At 43.7% G+C, this 21025-nt stretch overlaps 1 protein-coding gene across 4 annotated transcripts in view; it reads left to right on the top strand.

Annotated features, from left to right (window-relative positions):
* The window catches only part of CPQ (carboxypeptidase Q), a 179264-nt gene extending 159088 nt beyond the window's left edge, over window positions 1-20176 (top strand). For all 4 annotated transcript variants that reach the window (XM_077351843.1, XM_077351840.1, XM_077351841.1 and 1 more), the window contains one exon: window positions 19647-20176. In XM_077351843.1, the coding sequence (XP_077207958.1) occupies window positions 19647-19712 (66 nt within the window). In that variant the 3' untranslated portion in view covers window positions 19713-20176. The remainder of the gene's footprint in view (window positions 1-19646) is intronic.
* Window positions 20177-21025: the final 849 nt, after the last annotated feature.

Below are 21025 nucleotides of genomic sequence, written 5' to 3'. Positions count from 1 at the left end.
TTTAAACAGTTATTGGTGAATTACTACTTTCATACTTCCTCTCCAGACGGCATCACTACTTCTCCTAATTTAGAAATTTGGAATGAAGTCTTTAGATCAAGTGTTTCCATTGCTTTTTATTCCTTTTATACTATTTGCATACCAGTGCAGTAAAGCAACAGCATAGCAGGTCCGGATAAGGAAAAGATTGCTAAAGCAGAAGCATATAAAATGTTTTAATCGGTAACCGGAGTCTTATTGAATCAGAAGGCTCGCTCAGTTGTTCACACTGCAGGACACTCTGTAATGAAATAAACATAGATGCTTTCATTTGTTGGACTGGAAACATTGTACATTTGTACATTTGCTAGAATTCATATTCTGACAAGATGAAAACATAGCAAGGTTAATCCAGTGAGAGAGTCGGGATTTTAGCTGCATAGTTTCTTCCCCTGCTGCAATGTTTTCTTTTCCTCTTTTTGAAGCTTGCCTAATGAAAACTCTTTGGAATAACAGCTCTCTTTATCCTGACCTGGTCAGCACTCAATCCCCCCCCCCTGCTGTCGATCTTGCCAAATTCTGTCCAATCTGAACCCAGATCTTTCAACAGATCTGCAACCTTCCTTTTTCCCGACACAAAACAGCTCTCACTAAGATAGTGCCTTCTGCAGTTGAATTGTCCCAATTGTCAGTCTCCTCTCTCCTTTCCACTAGATTGGGGAGGCTAGAGTGTGAGGGAGGGGAGAAGTGGGGGTCGCATGAAGCTTCAGCTGGCATTGAAGGAGAACATGACTGGAGAGGGCTTTATTTCCTGCCTTTTGTCTCCTGACTCTACAGCCAGAGCAAGCTGATGGAGGGGCAAGTGAAGTATGAGGCTGCTTGTTTATTTTCTTTTTACCGCAGCTTGAGCAAACTGGGGGGGGGGGGGAGGAGAGAAATCCAAAAGGCAAATCTCTGCACTTTTTAGGCTTTTGGAGCACAGTCACTTAAAATGGTTCGCAAAAATGGCAGCTAGTGGCAACTAGGAACCAGTTTTCCTGCAGTCTTTGAATTGATGTCCTGACTAATCAGCAACAGACTACCATGCTACGTCAGCATTGGTAGCATGGAGAAGGGGATAGTAGTTAATCTGGAAAGCGTCAACATTGGCAATACTGGGGCTTTTAGAGTGCTTTTCTCAGTTGTAAGTTATATCCATTCATGGATATTCTGGAAAAAAGGGAGTGTCACAGCAGACTCGACCATGGATGTTGCAAAGGGAAAGTTTAAATTGCCTAATATCAAAATGGAAATCAAATAAGATTGTTTGTTTGTTTTTTTAATTTGGTCTGACAGAAGACAAAAAGCTCAGTGCAAATTCAACCTTGTAATGACCAGGTTTGCCTGATCTCATTAGATCTCAGAAGCTAAACAGGGTCAGCCCTGGTTAATACTTGGATGGGAGATCACTGAAGAAGTCCAGGTTAACTATGCAAAGCCAGGCAATGGCAAACCCACCTCTGTTTGCCTCTTGCCTTGAATCTGCATGGTAGCCATATGTCAATTGTGACTTGACACTGCTTTTACACCCACACGTTCTTTATGGCCTGGTTTGGTATTTCAACAGAATTAACAGACTGGTCCTTCTTAAACTTTGGAAAATAACAATTTACCCTCAAAACAGATCCTAGAGAAGACAGCCATGAGAACTAATGTCTAAAATTCCTAGGTAGCATTCTGAACTTGTTTGATTTAGTGGTAAGGGACCATCAAGGCAGACTCTTGACAGACCCTGGAGGTCTCCAGGCAGAAGCATAAATCTACAGCCATGCCTGGGGAAAACAGGGCAGGTGACTGCTTTGCTCTCACTTATACCTAAAGGCTTCCTTTTGGCAGCACCAGTGAATACTCAATAATATGCTAGAGAACAAAAGTCACAGAAATCACTGTGATGCTGAAAAGGGTACTTGGAACATGACAATGAAGATGGCTCATGTGGGTAATTCTCTGAAGAATTCTAGGGATGTGTCTGACTGCCATTCTCAATGGTTTATAGAAATACATCTCATACAATCTAAATTATCATATAGAAAAAGGGGGAATCAAGTGTAAAAACTGTGATTTACTAGTTAAAACGCTGCTCGTTTCCCACTGTCAAAATGAGTGATTTTAGTTCATACCTATGGACTGGTATAATGTTTATGAGTTAATACAGCCTTTTAGCCTTATATATAAATCTGGAGATGCCTAAAGTCCAAGTATCCAGGCCAGGCCTTCTTTTGAGGGAGCCTTATGGGGAATTTATCCTAGGCTTTGGTAGAAGGTGGATTCAACACCAACATTGATGAAAGCCCTTTATTCCAGTGAAATGGTCAGACTCTTCTCCATCTAAGGCCCTCCTTTCACTGGCCAGTGAAAATAAGTCCAGAACAAGGTGCAGTTTTATTGCTTTGTGTTTGTCCTTTCCTTGGTTTACAGAGAAAGTTTCAACTTTCACAAATAAATTGTTCGAAAATCAGGCTTGTTTGCAATGCCTATTCCCTTTCAAATCAAGGACCCCTTAGTGGTTTGCTTGCAATTCAAAACAGTGTTTAAGAGGGGTTGTATGAGCGTTGGGTTGGCATTCAACATAGCAGCTGGCCAAATAGCTGTTCTTGGTGGATGCTCACAACTGGCTGGTCTGATTTGATTACGCATGGTCCAGAGACATCACGGTATGCATCACTTCAATCAGCTGCACTAGGAGCATATGCCCTGCTCTTGCCATCTGCGCATCCAGTAGTGTCTGTCAGTGGCATATTGGCATGTGCTCAGAACTTACAGGTCTGAACAAGTATTCCCACAGGGCAGTGTAAGAATTTGCTATGTATTTTTGATCCGTTTGAGAACACTGCGATGACACAAACCCCTTGGTTTGGGGAATTAGGTGGATAAACTGGGTAAGGCTGGAATACTAGAGAGACTTGCCACATGGCTCCATTCCTCAAACCTCAAAACACAGGAAAAAATAGCACCTCACTGCTAAAATTCCCCCGCAATCAGGTAAGCTGGAAAAATGAGGAAGGAGGGATAGGGCAGCCATGGGAACGTGTATGAGAACATGCAAGTACAAAACATTCAATATAATTTTGGGCTTTCATTTAAAACATAACTGATCACATGTTCAGGGATTTTTCTTGCAATTTGTGGTCTAAATGCAATATCAACGCAGGAGTATTTGCTCCACCTGTACTATTTAGAGGACCCTTGAATTCAATGGACAGATGTTCCACTTTCATTAAAAGAAAGGAGTTCCTGTTTGCTCTAATACTGCTATATTTGCAGAGAGTGTGCCTGGATGACTGTTTATGCACTGGGAACTTCATTGCCCCAGCTCTCGTGCAGGAGCAAAAATCGGGGGCAGGTGAGGCGCACCAGGCCAAATGCTCCCCCGTGTGGGTGCAGGAAGAGGTGGGACAACCTGCCACGACTAAAACTCCAGCCTGCAGCCCGGCATGAAACCTCCAGTGCATAAACGGTTGATCAGAATTTTCTTGAGTATAAGATTGTGGCATTTCCAGGAACATAAGATATGGCTGATTCACCAGCTGGAGAGAAACTTGAACAATGTTGAATAATCCCTAGTAGCCTTCGAATTGTCATTTTATGTGTGGCCTCCCTTGAAGGCTTCTCAAAGGTTCTTTTGGCTCAGGATATGGCAGCCAAACTGATATGTGACATTTGTTGCCGAGGGCATGTAACACCCACCCTGTATGCACTTCATTGGTTGCAGATATGCTTCTGCTAAACTCGAGATGCCATTCAAAGTGCCTTTAAAGCTATCTGCAGTCCACGTCCAGAAACTTGAGATAGCCCCGGGGGTTATATTGATAAGCTGAATGCTGATCGCTTTTTGATCATCCCTCCATCCATTAGGCAAGCATCCCCTGCAGAAAGGGTTTGTTTTCCATATTGGCTCCCATGCTGTAGAATCAATTGGTGCCTCTCGTTTGCCAGATTTAGGCTCTTGCTCCTTTTATACCAGCTCTGAAGATGTTGTTTTCCTCGGCAAAAGACTCTTTAATCCAAATATGTTTCTTGGTTTTAGTTGAAGTTATTGGCAGCCGTCTAGCTGCTCGTTCTTTTCTGCTCTGTTTTTATTGTTATTGCATTGTAATAACATTATTCTTAATTATTATAGTTCCCTGCAGAGAGAACCGAGTGTTGAAAGTCGGGATATAAATTTGCTAAATGAGCAAATAAATAAATAAGTCCTACTTGTCAAGGAGAACCGTGTTATTGTCACAGGGTGGGAGGGACTCTCTTATCCATCGTTACAGGGATACTGGGGGCCTGTAACAAATTACAGGGCAGGGCAGATGAACAATTAGCAAATATCACTCCCTTGTAGCACAGTAGCAGGAAACCACTGAAATCTGGGTGGTTTCCAGACCCTTCAGCCCTGAAATTCAGCACTATAGTAGGGATGTGCTCAATATTGCTTTTACCACTGCCAGGAGGTAACATTGGGAGAAGGCCTTGAGCTCTGTGCCCTGTTTGTTGTTCCTCCAGGGCAACCAGTTGGCCATTGTGTGAAAGAGGGTGCTGGAATAGAGGGGCTACTGGCCCGATCCAGCAGGGCTCTTAAGTTCTTATTTGTAATTAACTTCATTGGTGTTTGGTATTTTTGCTATTACTCACATGCTTTTCGTTGAAGCTTTTGTTCTTGCTCCCACTCGCTTCAGTGGGAAAATATATTTCCAGCTGTACCTATTTTTTTTTGTAGTTTCCCATCTCATTAGGATGAAATTTACCAGGTATTTTACCCATTATCCAAGAAGCTGTCATTGCCAAACCTCCAGCAGATGGACAAAAATAAGCTGGTTTTATAGCCTGTTAAAATTTTGCCTTGCTGAGCCAGCAACCCAAGAAAGGCAGGTGAAAGCAATTTGTCTCCCCCTTCCTTTGCCTGTTATGGGACACATAATACCGTTAATATCACTAACAGTACAACCCTAAGCAGAGTCACACCCTTCTAAACCCATTGACTTCAGAGGACTTAGTATTCATAGACCAAGTATTGAATTGTATCCCACCACTCTGCCGGTCCTTATTCCATTGATGTAAGGCACATTCTGTACATTTCCACAAACCTGATACATCTTGCACTGACCAAATGTGCATTGTTGTGATAGGACACAACATTCTTGACTTTTACTGAACTTCAATTAACTGATCTATATCTGTTCCACATAATATATTTCTGGTAAGGACTTGGAAGAGGCTTAGGTGCCACTCAGCACTTAACACCCACTCAGGGTGACTGTCCCGCCCCTGAGTGCCTCCTACTCCAACTGGCTTGCCTGTCTGTCCAGCAGCCAGCCAATCACCTTCTGTCCCCCACCCCTGATCACCCCTCCTCCTTCCACTTCTCTCCAAGACTCAGGGGCTTTACGCACCGGGATCTTTGTTGCAAATTGGTCACTGAATGAAAAATCACCATTTAAAATAGTGGAATTCGTCGTTATGCATACCTGCCTTTGTAGTGGAATCCAGTTGCGTTTTGTAGCGTTTCCCACAGCTTCCGGTCTCAGCAGAAATCGTCAAGCAGCCAATGGGCAGCCGTTAGCATGCTCCCAAACAGCCCCTTTCCCTTTAAGAAAGGTTTAAAAAAAAAAAAACAGACCCATTGTAACGAATCTGTGTAGATTCGTTGCAACGGAGAGACCCATCCAGCTGCCTAATGTGTTTGAGCTGTCGTTTGATCGTATGATCGTTGCCACGCTGCCTCGAGTGAAAAAAAAAAATCCCCCCCCCCTCTCACGGGCCCGATTTTCGGCTGAATGAATGTGTAAAAATTAATGGGAAAATACATCAGCAAACGGGCTTTTCTGTGGTTTGTGCTTAGTGACTAAAGGTGAAGGACTGAAGCCAGGGAAGCCTCTAAACAGAAAGAGGCTCGCTGGTGCGTTTATCCCCGCTCGCTCGGAGAAAAAAAAATGGCGATCGCTTCGCCGGAAGTTTGGAGGACAGGCTCAGGAGGAGGGACTTTGAAGAAACCGCAACAATGTTAACGCACAGGTCTTTTTCGCTAGTGTTGCAGATTGGTTGCAAGAGTGTAGCGCTTTCCGGAGGGTGAATCCACTTTTTGGGATTCCCCTGAAAGCGCTACAAGGAAGCGCTTTTTGCAGATTGGTTTCAGGTGTGTGGCAGATTGTCTACGACGTCGTGCGTTATGGCAAATCAATAGCGTTTCCAATTGGCAACCATTGTGCGATTTTGAAGGCGTGCAAAAAGCCCCTCAGAGGCTGCAGATCTCTGCTGCATGAGAGCTGCCCCTGCCAGGGAGTTTCCTTCATAGGGGCTTCCAGCCTGCAGCCTTTCCTGGTCCTGGGAGGAGGGAGAGGCCATCCACAGATTGGGAGAGGCCGTACACACACACACAGACCAATCTAGCACCCGTTGTATTCCTGAATGCAACAGGCTTGGCCCCTAGTGCGTATATAACTTCTAATGTTTCTACTTACTTCCAGCCCCTTCTTTTCTTGCAGTTGCTACAAATGTCTGCTTTCTTTGTGATAGAGTACAGATGTCATATTTGTAGACTCGCTGTTTGTCTGCACTGCAGATAATCATAGTGATAGGCAATATTCAAAAATCATATGCTGAAGACTACTCTGAGACAAGCATTAAACGGAAGAGAATGGGACAAATCCAGGCTCGTTGTCAAAGGTAGTGATGGTCCGGACACCGTGGCACAGGCAGCCCTAGCAACACTAGCCACCTGGGCAGGAACAAGAGCCAAATCTTCAGTTTGGACGCAGTGCTCGTAACTTATACTATCTGCTAATGCCTTCTCCTTACCGCTGGCACCATGTGCGGCTCTGGGATGCAGAGATTATAGCCTCCAGAGGCTTCTACAGATATTTCCCAAGGTTTTCAGAGATCACTGATGGTTGTACTTGGTTTTTTCATTTTGTCATATTAGTTACTGCCCAAGAACCACATCCCGGACAATGCCTTAACTGGAGGCCGGTGTTACAAACATGAGTGGCAAAAGGAAGATGGGGGTAGCTTTGAGCAGGATGACCTCCTTTCCCTCCCCACCCCTAATGAACTGATGTTCAAACGCCATCGAAATTCCATGGTTTCTGGGAAGTAAAGTACACACTTAATCCTCATTTGGACATTTGTGGAGGGTCTGTTTTAATTTACAAGCTGCTGTTTTTCTGCATGCCTGGGAAGTTTTCAGAATATGCAGAAACTTCTGCCTGGTCTGTGTAATGGCCATGCCAGCAGGCCCTCAAGTTTACTATTAGTAGGAGACAGGTAGAAATTTGGCCAACATAACTAGAAACTTGCTTGGATGACCGCATGGCATGCGTGTGTTAGCCTAGAACGAGCGAGCCTCCTGCGTAATGAATCCCAGTCTGTTTGTCTTCTAAGCACTCCATTCCTGTCAGGTGAGAAGAGAGAAACCAGCAAAGGCTGAAGTTGTTGGCCTATGTGTGCAGCAGCAGTTGCAACCAGATTTGATAGTGATGCAGATATAAGGCATTGAGGTCCTTCCTGGCCTCTGGTGGGGAATAGGGAGTACAATTGTCAGCTAAAGAACTTCTGGAGATGCTTCCAGAACTTCTCTTGGATGCTTTAGGATGCTTAGGGCTGATCCTGCGTTGAGCAAGGGGTTGGACTAGATGGCCTGTATGGCCCCTTCCAACTCTATGATTCTATGGAGATATGGAGATGGAGCCTGGGGAAGGCAGGGACCTCAGTGGGGTATGTTGTCATAGAGTGCACCCTCCAAAGCAGTCATTTTCTCCAGCAAGACTGATTTTCTATCATCTGGAGATGAAATGTCATGGGGTTCCCCAGGCCCCACATGGGTGCTATGGGGCATGCCCATTAATCTGCTTTTCATTATTGTACTACTGTGTTTTAATTTGATTTTTAATGGGGTTTCATCAGGACATCTGGAGGGCCGCAGTTTGACTACCCCTGATGTAGGCAATGAGCCAGTAGTAGCACATGTAATGGTACCATTCAGACAGCAAGAAGGAACGCTGGCTTTGAATACTCGCACCATTTAAATAACTACCTGCCTATTTAAAAAGCAAAACCAGCACTGGAGGAGAAAGGGACTAGCCTGGTGCGTTCCCTCCTGTGATAGTTTTCGAAACTGTAATCCAACACATACGGTCATGTAGTGGCATAGTCCATTCTGCCACCTTTGGGGTTGACCACTGCATTCCCAACTCATTCAGCAGCAGCATCTCTGCCACAGAACCACGGGAAACAGGCAGCTACTTCCAATTAATCTGGGACATGAACACCAGCCACTAATTACCATCTGCGCAAGGCCTTGATGCGCCTTTTTTGGGCTGTAGGTTAAAAATAGGTTAAGAACCCGTGGGATGGGAACAGACTCCAGTTTTCTATCTGTGCATTCCAGTTGCTTGGCTGTTGGCAATTCACCGTGTTGAAAAGTAGACAATCTGTGCTTGTGCAATTCGGGGAGGTAGGTGGCAGCAGGGGGAAAAGCGACCCGATTCGTTTTGTCAAACGAAGGCTATATCTGTTTTGCTTAACTTGGGAGCACTTTAGGATAAGTTACTTTAGACGCTTGCCCGAGTGGAACCCCTTGCTTCCCAGAGACCTGATTTCGGGCCGTTTTTATGCACACCGAGCCTCCATCTCCAGCTGCCGCAATTGCTCTGCGGCAACGAGTGAAAGGTTAATGTGCTGCAAAAAGGAACTGTGATAATCCTGAGCTGTAATTTAGCCTATTTACTGTATCAATAAGAATTAATACTCCACTGAATGGAGCCGAACAGCAAATGGGGCTCGCGGCATATTTCTCCTTCCTTCCCATTGGCGGCCTTCATTTAATTAGCCCCTGAAGCAGCTGAAATGAGTGCTTTCCTTTTGCCATTTTGCTTAAATCTTGAATTTTAAAAAGCTTTTGAGAGCAGTGATTCAGGAGGTAAAACAGCAGGACTTCTATGTTATTTATAAGCTCTGCGCCGGAAACTATTTCAAGGACTGCAGCAAGGGTAACTCAAGCGCCGTTGACTTCACCCAGCAATTTCAGCGTTAAGAAACTCTGTGACAGAGCGGGTGGCACAGTTGCCCGGCTGGAACCACATTAACTCCTTGATCATTTGGGCTTGAATTGACAAAAGTCTGCAAGTATTGTTTGCCACTAAAGGCACCCACTGGCTCACTTAATCAAGTGGAATGAGGCCGACCTTAGTTGTTGCGGCATCTGAAGCGAGAAATTGAAATGACACACACTTTTAACACATTTTTGGCATCAAGCCACAAACTTTTCCCTTTTTAAAAACAAGGGCAGCTTCCTCTCAAAAAGGAAGATCATTTAGTCGATAATAAATAATAATAGCAAGTTCACATTGATATATCGTGTTTTATTGGGGGGGGGATTGCCCATATTGTATGCCATGTTCTTAAAGTAGCCCATCCTTGTCATGCTGGGCCTCCAGACCTCTCTTTTGACCAGCTTTGCACACGCATGCCCAGTCACCATGAGGAACGGCATATTTTATGAATAGCATATTTTATGAATGGCCTTTTGTCAGTTTTGTAGTGGCATCTGCTAGTCTGTCTTTGAAAATTCCTTACATATTGGCTACATACAAGACCAGGGTTAGATTTGGGTTTGAATGTTTAAAATAAAAACTCCAGTTTAATGCTTGCCCAGACAGCTATGGGCATAGATAAACTGATTGCTGCTTGGAAGGAGTGTAGTTCTGCAGCTACATGTTGACTTGCAGTCATGCATGGCAGTCGGCCGTTTGAAAGAAGAGGGACCGTGGTTTTGACAGTGACTTGATTCTCATGGGACAGGGGCTGCCATGAAGACTGCATCACATGTGCCCTGGGAATAGGGGGTGCCAGTCCCCAGGCGGGACATTGGAATCCCCTGGAATTATAGCTCATCTCCAGACTAAAGAGATCAGTTCACCTGGGGAAAATGGCTGCTTTGGAGGGGCGACCCCATAGCATTATACTCCACTGAGGTCCCTTCCTGTCCCAAATCCCGCCCACTCCTAGCTTAACCCCCAAAGTCTTCAGGTATTTCCCGCTGGCAAACCTAATTGAGAGTTTCATGCTTTCCAGGCACACTGGGGCCTAGTTCAGATTCAGATCACCGTGCGTGTGGGGAAAGGGCTTCACCTCCCCCCCCCCCCCCCCGTACTGTTTTCCTGGCATGAAATGGCTCCAGGAAACTGTTGTTAGGCCAAGTTGGTGAAACTTACATTACATGGATGGCTCGTCTTGAAATAATAAATATGGGGTCCCTGAGCCCTTTAAGTCAGGAAATCAGAGTGGGGGGATGGCCAAAGCCCGTTCTCCATGAATACTATGTGACCATGAAGATTTTGTATTGTGTGAATCATGGCAAGGGCTATTAAGGGATGGGATATGTACAGAATATCTCAGAAGACTTGGCACTCCTGCATACAAGTCCAGGAGTCCCCTGATGTGTCCCAGTGTCGATCCATTAAAATGGAAGTGTGGAGTATACCTGTTCTTTGCTAGTTATTCTGGAGCAGACGTAAAAATACCAGGTACAAACATAACCTTAATATATACTATCTCAGTCTTTGTCTGCCTAATGTATCTTCCTTGGTTGGAACTCTGGCCTTATATGAAGGGAGCATTGCCTTTTAACCTCTAGCAACCATTAATATAGACGGGCATTATTTCAGTACCTACTTGCCCCTGCAAAACTGTATGGTCTGCATTTTATAGATTTGATCTTTCCCAATTTTCATACTGATCAAATTCTTGTAGAGTCAGTAGGAATTCCAAATGGCTAGAAGTAATCAAACATTCAGGATGGCTATTATGAAAGGATATATGATCAAAATCATGGATCTGCTACTGAGTGCAGCTGCTGAAAATGGCCAGCTGTCATTTGGTTGGTGGCCATATGGCCACCTGGAGATCCCTTCTTTGAAGCATTCTTTTAAAATTGTATGTGAGAGTGAGAAAGGAGGGGGGGGGAGATTCCTGTAGAGGCCCTCTGGGTACATTGACTAACTTCACAAACTAATTTTAGACTCTCTCTAATTAGCATGGTAATTTAGCTGGATGAGCTAGACAATAAATGTGAAACATTGTGTAGGTCTCTTCCCTACTTGGAATACCCCTAAGACCATGAATTGAGAGCATGAAAATGCTAATGCATAACAAGAACAGGGACAGCTTAGGACTAAGGAAGTACTAGTAACATTCTTGACTACAAGAAGTGAAATAAAAACTTGGAAAGGGCCAATGGAACAGAGAAGGCTATTAATCTAGGGCAGTGGTTCTTAACCTTTCTAATGCCGCGACCCTTTAATACAGTTCCTCATGTTGTGGTGACCCCCAACCATAAAATTATGCAGGGGTTCTTTCACAGAAATTAAACCAAAACTGACCAGTGGCGTAAAAATCCATTGTTCATGATTGCATATAAATGGGTTTTTTTCCGAGGTTTCTCAGTTCAGTTCTGCCTCTTGTCCCATCATGCCGATCTTGCTCTTTTCCACTACTCCAGGCAAACTAATGCTCTATCTCAATCTACCCTGCAAGGCTGTTGTGTGGTGCCTGCAGGAGGAGCAGCAACAGTGGTGGTCCCCCTCACCCAGCCAAGCTGCTCACCCTGCTGCAACCTTTGTGAAAGGGTTTGACCCCCAAAGGGGTCCCGACCCACAGATTGAGAGCCACTGATCTAGGGAGTCCACCAGAAGACCATAGTCTTTCTGAGCAAATTCCTCTTGGATTCCTCTGTATCATAACTTCTTAGATACAATAATTTTCTCCATCCACATGGTTGGAATATGCAAAATATTCTGTGTGCATGATTAAACAGAATGTAAAGAGTGTCCTGCAGTTGGAAGGGACCATCTAGGCATGCTCAATGCAGAATCATCCTAAAGCATCCAGGATAAGTATCTGTCCAGCTGCTGCTTGAAGACAGCCAGTGAGAGGTTCCAAAGCCCTCATCTGATCTTGTTTAATTTGTTTTAAAAATGTAAATTAAAAAATATTGGTACCACAAAACCTCTAATCCACCTATATGTATAATATCTACAAAAATTCTGATTACCTTCCCCTTGCTGAAATCAATTATTCGTATGAAGGTCTTTTCCATCCACATTTCAAAGTTATCAAGCTTATATGCTGTTGTGAATTCTGTATAAGTCAGAGATAAATGGAGAGAATTGTAGTTCAAAATCTTGTTGACAAGAGGTCCCATGCAACCTTTCTTAACCTACTGGAATGGAACTAAATCCAATGAAAATGTCAGAGAGATACTTCTAGAGGCTCTATAGGTTGTGTGGTTAATAAGGGGGTTTTGTTGCAAAGATAGCTATATTACCACGATCTCTTTGTGTGTGTAAGGAACATTTTGTTTGTAATTACTTTGCTTTTTTATGTATTCATTTTTTTAAAAGACTGAAGTCTTACATTTCCTTATCGTATTAGGTACTTCAGTAGGGGACATGAATATGAAGAACCAGGCAGTTTTTAGCTATTCAGCTGTACCCAAAAGACTGTAGTCCCCATGAGGCTTTGAGCAGATGCGGGTAACAAGAACATTTTTCTCTCCTATAGTACTAGAACCGGGGGTCACCCAATGAGGTTGATGGCCAAAAGATTCAGAACAGGCAGAAGGAGTACTTCTTCAATGAGTAATTAAATTGTGGAATTCCCTGCCAGTGGACATAGTGGACATGAGCATGCATGATTTTAAAAGGGAGTTAGACAGATTTATGGAGGATAAGTCCATCAGCAGCTACTAGCCATGGTGAGTAAAGGCAACCTCCATATTCAGAGGCAGCAAACCTCATAATACGCCTAAGAGGCAGGACTGGGGGTAGGTCCTTGCTTCTGTGTCTTGTTTGTTAGCCCTGTTGCACAACTGGTTGGCTACTGGATTGGATGGACTATTGGTCCGATCCAGCAGGGCTCTTCTTATGTTCACTGACCTCCACTCAGGTAAAGTGGGTGTTGCACATTAATGGATTATGTCTACCGTTCAGATTTTATGCCTTTAGTGCTGTTTTAATTCAGGTAAAAGGCAACTAAGAGGAAAGCAAGACAAGTCCTTTGCACTTAAAAAAGAGTCTTAAATATATCATGTAGTCCGCTTTTTAGTGATTTCCCTCTTGACAGCTTCTCTTTTTGAGGTGAGTTGTAATGCACACCTTGTTTTGTAAACATGTTTGCCTCCTGCAGAATGAATCTGATTATAATTACTGGAAGCCCAGGGAGAGCTTTTAGTAACAGGTCCAGACGATAAATGTATCATTCTTATGGAAAGACCACTGATATTAATTTACAGATTGCCTTGATCTCCAGCTTTGTCTTCCATTGTGAAACTCCAGGCAGTGCAGACTATGTTCCTTGGAGGTCTCTAGTCATGGCACTGACCATACCTGCTCAAGCTCAACAAGGTCTCGGTATTATACACATTCTAGCCATATCTTAAGCCCCTGTTGCCTTGTGCAGCTGGAAGGAATTCCAGCTGGTCTCTCTTTTGGCTGTACTAACCCTGTATGAAGAGGCACATTGTTCTAGGGGGTTCCTTGTCTCTAACTAGCAGCATTTCTGTGGTAAGCAGGAGGCTTCATGGGAGAAGGAGAAGCAGATAAAAATAGTTCCTCAGACTCATTTGGTCATGCAAACCATTGCCCAAAGGCAATCTAAAGGAATTCTCCCAGCCATAGAATCCTACATTAAGTAACTGTCTGCTTCAGTCTGTCTTCTCAGTGCAGCATTTCAAAAATGTGGATGTTTATCTGAAAAAGAACCACAGAGAGGACCATTGGGCAGGAGATGTGTATTTGAAAAAAATCAGATTTTGTATCAATATCAATCCAGATTATTCTTGTCCTTGGGACCATTTCAGAATTTGGATTCAGGGGAGTTGAATTTTTAATTTTCCGTGGTCATAAGTTTTGTAGGGTTCCCAGGCAATGGGTGGAGGTGGCGAAAGGGCAGCTCTCCCAGCTAATGGGATAAAAGTTTTGGAGAATTAATAGAACTGTCTGTTCCATCATAATGATTTTCTTCCAGCTGACAGAATATAGGTGTTGGGGGGGGGGGTTACTCAAATATAGCCAAATGCACAGCTCTCACCCCAAATATTCCAAGAATTTGTCAGGAACCAGTTATTGGTATTTCATAAAAACAGAATCTTGCACTGGATACTATGCTGCATTCAAAAAAATCGGGTAAGATTTTTTTGGGATATATATTTAGATCAAACTTAAATGGACTTCGAGCAGTGGTAGAGGACAGGAAGGCCTGGAGGATCATTGTCCATGGGGTCGCGATACAACAACAACATTTAGATCGAAAAGTATCTGAATGCAAACTTGGAGGATTTTGCTATAGGAGCTCTGAAGAGGCAAGCTGCTTTCTCGATTTTCTCCTTTGCTGGTTGTCTCTTTACCTGCCAGAGCTGCTGCAGCAAAAATGTCAATGATGGCTCCTGTTCTTGGCTCTTGTGCTTCCCTGTGCCTGCATAGAGTTCCTTTGGCTGCCTGCCTAAACTTCATGATTAATTAGATATGGGTCTACGGATGGAGTTCAGGAAGCCTGGCTCTTGGGTTGTTCTGTCGAGCATCAGCGATGACCCCAGGGTCTAGCCGCCCTGGTTCACAACCTTTAACAGAGTGGAGAGGCAGTTAAATGTGATGCATACTAAAGAAACTGTGCTAAAAAGAAGAAAATAATTCTAAGCTGTCTACATCCATATGTGAGTGTTTAAATCCAGTATACGTCCCCTGTGCATGTCAAATCAATCAGTTCTTTTTCAATGGCAATTGCAAAAGCTGTAAAATACATTAGTTTTATTTTTAAAAGCCGTGTTGTAACACTGAATTTCGATAGCAGATATGTGTAGTATATAAAAGTACGTGTAAGAGGTGGCCATTGGGTTAAGTACACAGACGTATTACAGATCTTTTAGTGTTTTTGACTGTAGCTAATTTTGCATGCTGGCTGGCATTGGCTCTCCTTCTGTGCCTCACATTCTTTCCCCCTGTATCATGTCAGTTTACTCTTTGGAGGAATCAAGTGAGAAAGCATTTCCTACACTGTATATCCATAGGCTACAGTGTGTGTGGTGGGGTAGGTTGTCCCATTTCTTCATATGTCTTGGTCTCCAAACCCCTCACTATCTTTGTTGCCCTCCTCTGGACACATTCCAGTTTGTCAACATCCCTCTTCAATTGGGATGCCCAAAACTGAACACAGTACTCCAAGTGAGGCCGAACCAGAGCACAGTAAAGCGGTACCATCACCTCCCGTGATCTGGACACGATACTCCGTTTGATACAGCCCAAAATCCCATTTGCCTTTTTAGCCACTGAGTCACACTGCTGATTCATGTTCAATGTATGGTCTACTAAGACTCCTAGATCCTTTTCGCACATGCTACTGCCCAGACAAGTCTCCCACATCTTAAATCTGTACCTTTGACCTTGAGCCTGATCTATGCATTCTGATTCTGACCACTTTGCTTCTGTTTGCAAGTCAATGTCATCAGTCTAAAGAGATAATGTAAGGAATCTCAGTTTCTGTATATTTACATTTATATACTGCCCTCCCCTGAAGGCTCAGGGCAGTTTATAGGGAACAGGAAACAGATACAGATAACATGAGGTAACACATTTAATTCCCTACATGACAACAGCCTGCCCTTTTCCCAGTCTTGCACCTTCACTTCCCTATGGAACCCATAAGGCTGTTCAGTGCCTAAATTGCCTTTGACCATGGCTGTAATAGCATTTATGAAACATGCCAAATATTTGTAGGGGTAGAACCAAGTACATGGATTCAGAGTACCCAGCATGGTTTGTTAATATACAGACATGCATGCAATCCTCACCCCGCTTTCTGGGTTTCCCTGAAATTCAGTACAGTTCAATCCTAAACTTACTCCACTCTATGCTCATCTATTTCAGTGGCCTCAGACCAGACTGACTCTGCACACGACTGCAGTGATACTTTCCGTAGTTAGCTCTTTCTTTTTACCAATAATGCAAAGGAAAAACACACCTTTGTGTGTTTCCTTTTCAGTTTCCTTTTCACCATCCTTTGTTCATTCGCCAGCCAGCAGAACCTTCCACCATAACCTTTGAAAGTGAAGCTAACTTAGGTGAACTATTAGGATTGCCTAGTGCTGGCATTAACCCGATCCATGTATTGAAGGTCAAAAGCCTAATTTTTCTTAGAATCCAAAGATGTGTCTTGTGCTTGGCCAGAAGAGGAGATTTTATTTCTTATTCTCAGTAGCAGCCCCAGTGCAAAGAGTCCCCAAGCCTGGAAGGGTTTGGGGTGGGCAGCAGAGGCCTCCAATGAAGGGTGGTGCTGAAAAGTTACTGTACCCCCGTGGAAGACTAACCACAAAGTTTTGGATCCCCCACCCCACCTGTATAATTTCTGAGTGCATTTATGCTTAAAACCTTTTAGCACCTAACAGCCTTTAAGCGTTTAATGGTATGATCTATTACCAGACAAAAACCCTGGCTGCATTCTTTCAGTAAATGAAAGATTAAAAGCTATTTTATGGGGGGGGAAGCAATTATTCTTATTCGTGTGATACCTGAGAAGCATTTGCTGTAATTAGGCAGCATCCTGGGCCTCTATTAAAAATGATCTTTTTAAAAAATCCTACACATTCTAGTCCGAACTCAGGAGCTCAGAGCAATATTTCCTAGAATTATTTTAAAAATAACTTATTGAAATGATTTGAAATTTTCTTTTGTGAGAAAATCCACAATGTCAACAGTATGCACAGAATTATGCAGCTGGTTTCCATGGTACTATTTGACACCACTCGGCTGCTTTCGGTGCAGTCCGATCGAGAGCCCTCACATACTGTCCGTGTTTCCTGAGGACAGAGGTGGCTCTCCCCCCTTGGACACACCCCTACTGGATGGAAAGGCCATGGGTAATATCATCAATCAGAAACACAAAACTCAAAAATATATTTCTTACTCAAGTCCATCGGAACTCTTTTCCGTGCTGCTGCCACCCCTTGGAAGTGGTATTTCTCCCACTAATATTTCTTAAGTAACTTCACCCCTTCTCCCATACTGTACTTTATGCCTTGCCCTATATCCCAGTAGTGTTAACTCTCCCCCCCCCTTGCAAACCCAAGCTCTTCCATGAATCCTTTAGCTTCATCATACAGTATTTATCCATCCTGAACTGAAAGCTAGGAATATGCATTTGCTCATGCTCATGTCTTGCCCTTCTTTTGGCTTGCACTGTGTTTCTGTTCAACTGGATGCATACTGATGACACTCAATGATATCAAGAGGGGAACCCATCAAATGTCAAGGAGGAAGGGAAATCTCGCCCTGAGTCCCTGCTCAACCCAATGATGAATTGCATTTCTCCCTCTATGGCATCTCATAACTCCAAACATACATTTCCCACAATGTTTCTGCTTCCCCATCTTCTACTTTCCTCCATCTGGTTCCTTTTCCTTCTTGCAACCATGTTCAGCATTATCCCTGCCAGTCCCGCTCCCTCTGCTGGCTCTGCTTCTCCCTTGCTCCGTCCCCACTTCCCCTCTCCATCCGTTTATTTTCATTGCCCTGCCTGCTGCCCTGACAGCATTGTGCATGACTAAGCAACCCTTCACAATGGTGAGGCCTATGACTCACATTGTGTTTTGGAGGAATCTGCAGAAGATGCAGTGTTGCCAAGCATTTGGCAAGCCATCTGCCACCCCATATTTTTCAGAGGGCATTCAATTCTACAGTTGTTTCTCCATAACATGACACAGAGAGCTCATAATTGTGATGAGTTGCCTAGGCAACTAAAAACGGCGACTGAGGCCTTGTGAGGTGTTCACTCATGAGGAGATTGCTGTCTTCAAGGAAATGTTCCCTTTTGTGATGTCTCCACATGTATGGCTTTGGGAGAGAAAGGACTTAACGTTTTATAGTTTTGGAATTGATTTATTTAAAAGCATAGGGGGTTCTCAAGGCTTACAGAAGTGTCTCTGCTAGCTCACTGTGGCCACCTTGTTTGAATTTCTCTCATCCCCATGGTGGATCCATCATGGGAATTAGATATATGATGTCAGCACGCATGGAGTTCCTTCTGTTCCCAAGTGCTCAGAGAAGGTGATCACAAAATGCCTGTTTATCAAAGGATGCCTGGGAGATTCCGCTCTTTAGATTTCTTACTTGATGGGACCTAATCAATGGGAAACTAATCTCAAAACCATTCTTCCACTACTGAACTCAAGCCAGCAAGATATGGGCCCATTATGCACGGCCACCGAAACGGCGATTTTGGGTCACATGGAAAACGCGGAGGGGGAAGACGCGACGCATACCGGTTATACACGGGGCGGGGCGCGACGGCGGCAAAACCCAGAGTAACCGATTATGCACGGGGCGATCCGGGCGCCGCTTCTGGTTGCGCCCCGGTCACCCGGAAGCTGCGCTTTCTTCCGCGTTTCACTGACGCGGCTTTTTCGGCGGCATGCACCGAAGCTGCGGCCGGTTGCAGCCGGCTCCGTGCGTTATCAGTGATTTTAGTCGCCGCCATTCCACCCCGAATGTGCGCTAAAACCCCCGTGCATAATGGGTCCAAGGCAGACTTGTTATACTTGGAAAAGAACTGACAAGAGAATAAGCCATCAGAAATAACTAAAAGATGATAACCAGGACCAATTCCACATGAAGAATCTCCCCCTGGACAGCCTCTGGTTGCTTGGGGGGGGGGCGGGTTAGAGCTTCCTCCACATAACGTCATCTGAATCCTGAGGCTGTCCAGGGCTGGTTCGAGTTTTGTTTTTAAATGCTGGATAGCTCTAGCCTTTATTAAATTTAAGAAAGGAAATAACAGAAAGAAAAAAGAACAAAAGATCGTAAGTCCATGACAAGTCAGTTTACCCTACTAACTTATTAATACATATATATCTAGCTAGCTAGATATTGTGAGAAGTACCCCCAATGTTCTTTACATTCTTCTGCTGGTCTTCCATTAACTAAATTAGTAATCTTTGCCATTTTGGTCAGTTCTCCCAGCTTTTCGATCTTCTTGCCTCCATCTTCTTGCAATCACCATCCTTGCTGCAGTTGTCGCATGGAAGGAATAAACAGCCACTTTACAAGGGAGATTGTCCGGGGGCACACTCAACAACATGTTTTGGCCAGATTTGCCTGGAGACGAGGGAAATCGCAAAAACCGGGTTTGCCACTTGTTATCTTGCTCCCCACAACCCCCGAGATCCCAAAAATGGAAGTTGCCTTGTCTTCCCATTCGCTGGCAACACTTCTTTATTTGGAGGGAATTTAACAACACAAACACTGATATAATTTTTTATCATTTTCAGACTTTTCTGAAAACCTGGGGTTTCCCCTACAATTTAATAAAACTGTCTCAGTGTGGGCCTGATCAGCGGATTTAAGTATCTACAGATCTGCCCACGCTTCAGAAATTATATCTATATCTATATCCTTTTTACCTTTCATTTACTCATACGCAGCTGACAAAATGATGTAATTTAATATGGGAGCCATGAAAACCTGAGCACTCTAATTTTAAGAAGATTGCATGAGCCATATAAAGATTGTCAGATGCTCATGTGGATTTAATCAATGCCAAGGTAAAAAAAGTCTGCTCATAAAATTCCCATAATGAATTTGCTTAACTTTTCTCCACAGGTGCTAGCTTGCAGGATGACGTCACAAGATACTTCTGGTTTCATCATTCCCAAGGGGACACAATGACTGTTCAGGATCCAGCTCAGATGAACCTCTGCGCTGCTCTTTGGACTGTCGTATCCTACGTAATTGCTGACATGGAGGAGAGGGTGCCTGTTTAATCTTGGTTTTGTATTTTTAATAGAACAAGAAAGAACATTAATCTTTTCTATACCAGCAATATTTTTACTCATGTGTCTTGCAACTGTCATGAAATGCTGTATTCTCTGTTTTGTTTTTTTAAAAAAACACCACTGATTTTGTTTCTCTTATTTGAACTCAGAGCACATCCACTGAATTGTGCAGGCCTGTTTCTATTTGCTGATTTAATACCTTCCACTTGAGATGTTCGTTTTCTGATGCTTATATTAAATTCTTCTGTAGTTCCCTATTGGTAATCTCTGCTCATCAGTGACATAAGAGCCATTGGCAAATAAGTGAACCTGTTTGTCTGCTAGATACTTAAAATAAATATTTCCCATTAGCCTGTTTGTAAATGGACTCTGCTTAAGGTGTACTTTTGAAGGAGAGTCAGACAAAAGACTTAAAAAGCAACTAGTTCCAAGGCCTCAAATTAGCCGTTCTGGATATAAGGATAAAGGGTAGGGAAAGGAGAATGGCCATCTCATATTTTAAACATGGAAGGGGATATGAATGCCTTTATCTTTCCGTCAGCTTTTCACAAGTTCAGAATGAGGGTTGCCAAGCCCCCAAAGTGGGGAGTCCCCTGCCCCCAGATCTTGTTGCCTGTCACCACTCAGAATGGCAGTAGGAGAAAAAAGGTTTAAAATGCAGCCTTGTGGACTCCTTGGAAATTTACACCATAAGTTTTACCATAGAGTTCCATTTGATTCTGAGAATTACCCTCTGGCACTTCTGGTAATAACCTCCAGCAAGGCTGCATTTCCAAGAACTTTTCCGCTGTGACACTGCGCCTTCCAACACTCAGAAATAAGAATGCTCTAAATTTGTTTGTGCTGTCTGACAGCATTTTCTCAGCTTTAAAATGGCTGCCAGGATCAAGCAAACAAGGCTACCCCCCTGATGGTCATTGCAGATTGAATTATCTAGCAATAGGTACATTTAGTCACTTCTGGAATTTCAAAATGGATTGGGTTTTAATGGGAGAAGTATTCTTTGGGGCAGAGAGAGGAGGGTAGCTTAAAGCAGGGAACCCTGGGGTTAAACGAGAGCTTCCCAGGGGTTACATGACCTCTAAATCAGTTCCACTGTGACTCTATTTCTGGCTGTGAATAGCAGCCATAGGAGGAGGACTTCCAAAGGGCTTCAGCCCTGTCCTGCTGCCTCTGAGCTAATCCCTTTTTCTCCTACAAGGTAGG

This window comes from Paroedura picta, chromosome 9, assembly GCF_049243985.1.
Source record: "Paroedura picta isolate Pp20150507F chromosome 9, Ppicta_v3.0, whole genome shotgun sequence".
NCBI classification, from domain to species: domain Eukaryota; kingdom Metazoa; phylum Chordata; class Lepidosauria; order Squamata; family Gekkonidae; genus Paroedura; species Paroedura picta.
The sequence above is the reverse complement of the archived record's forward strand: the minus strand, read 5'-3'. Positions and strand labels throughout refer to the sequence as shown.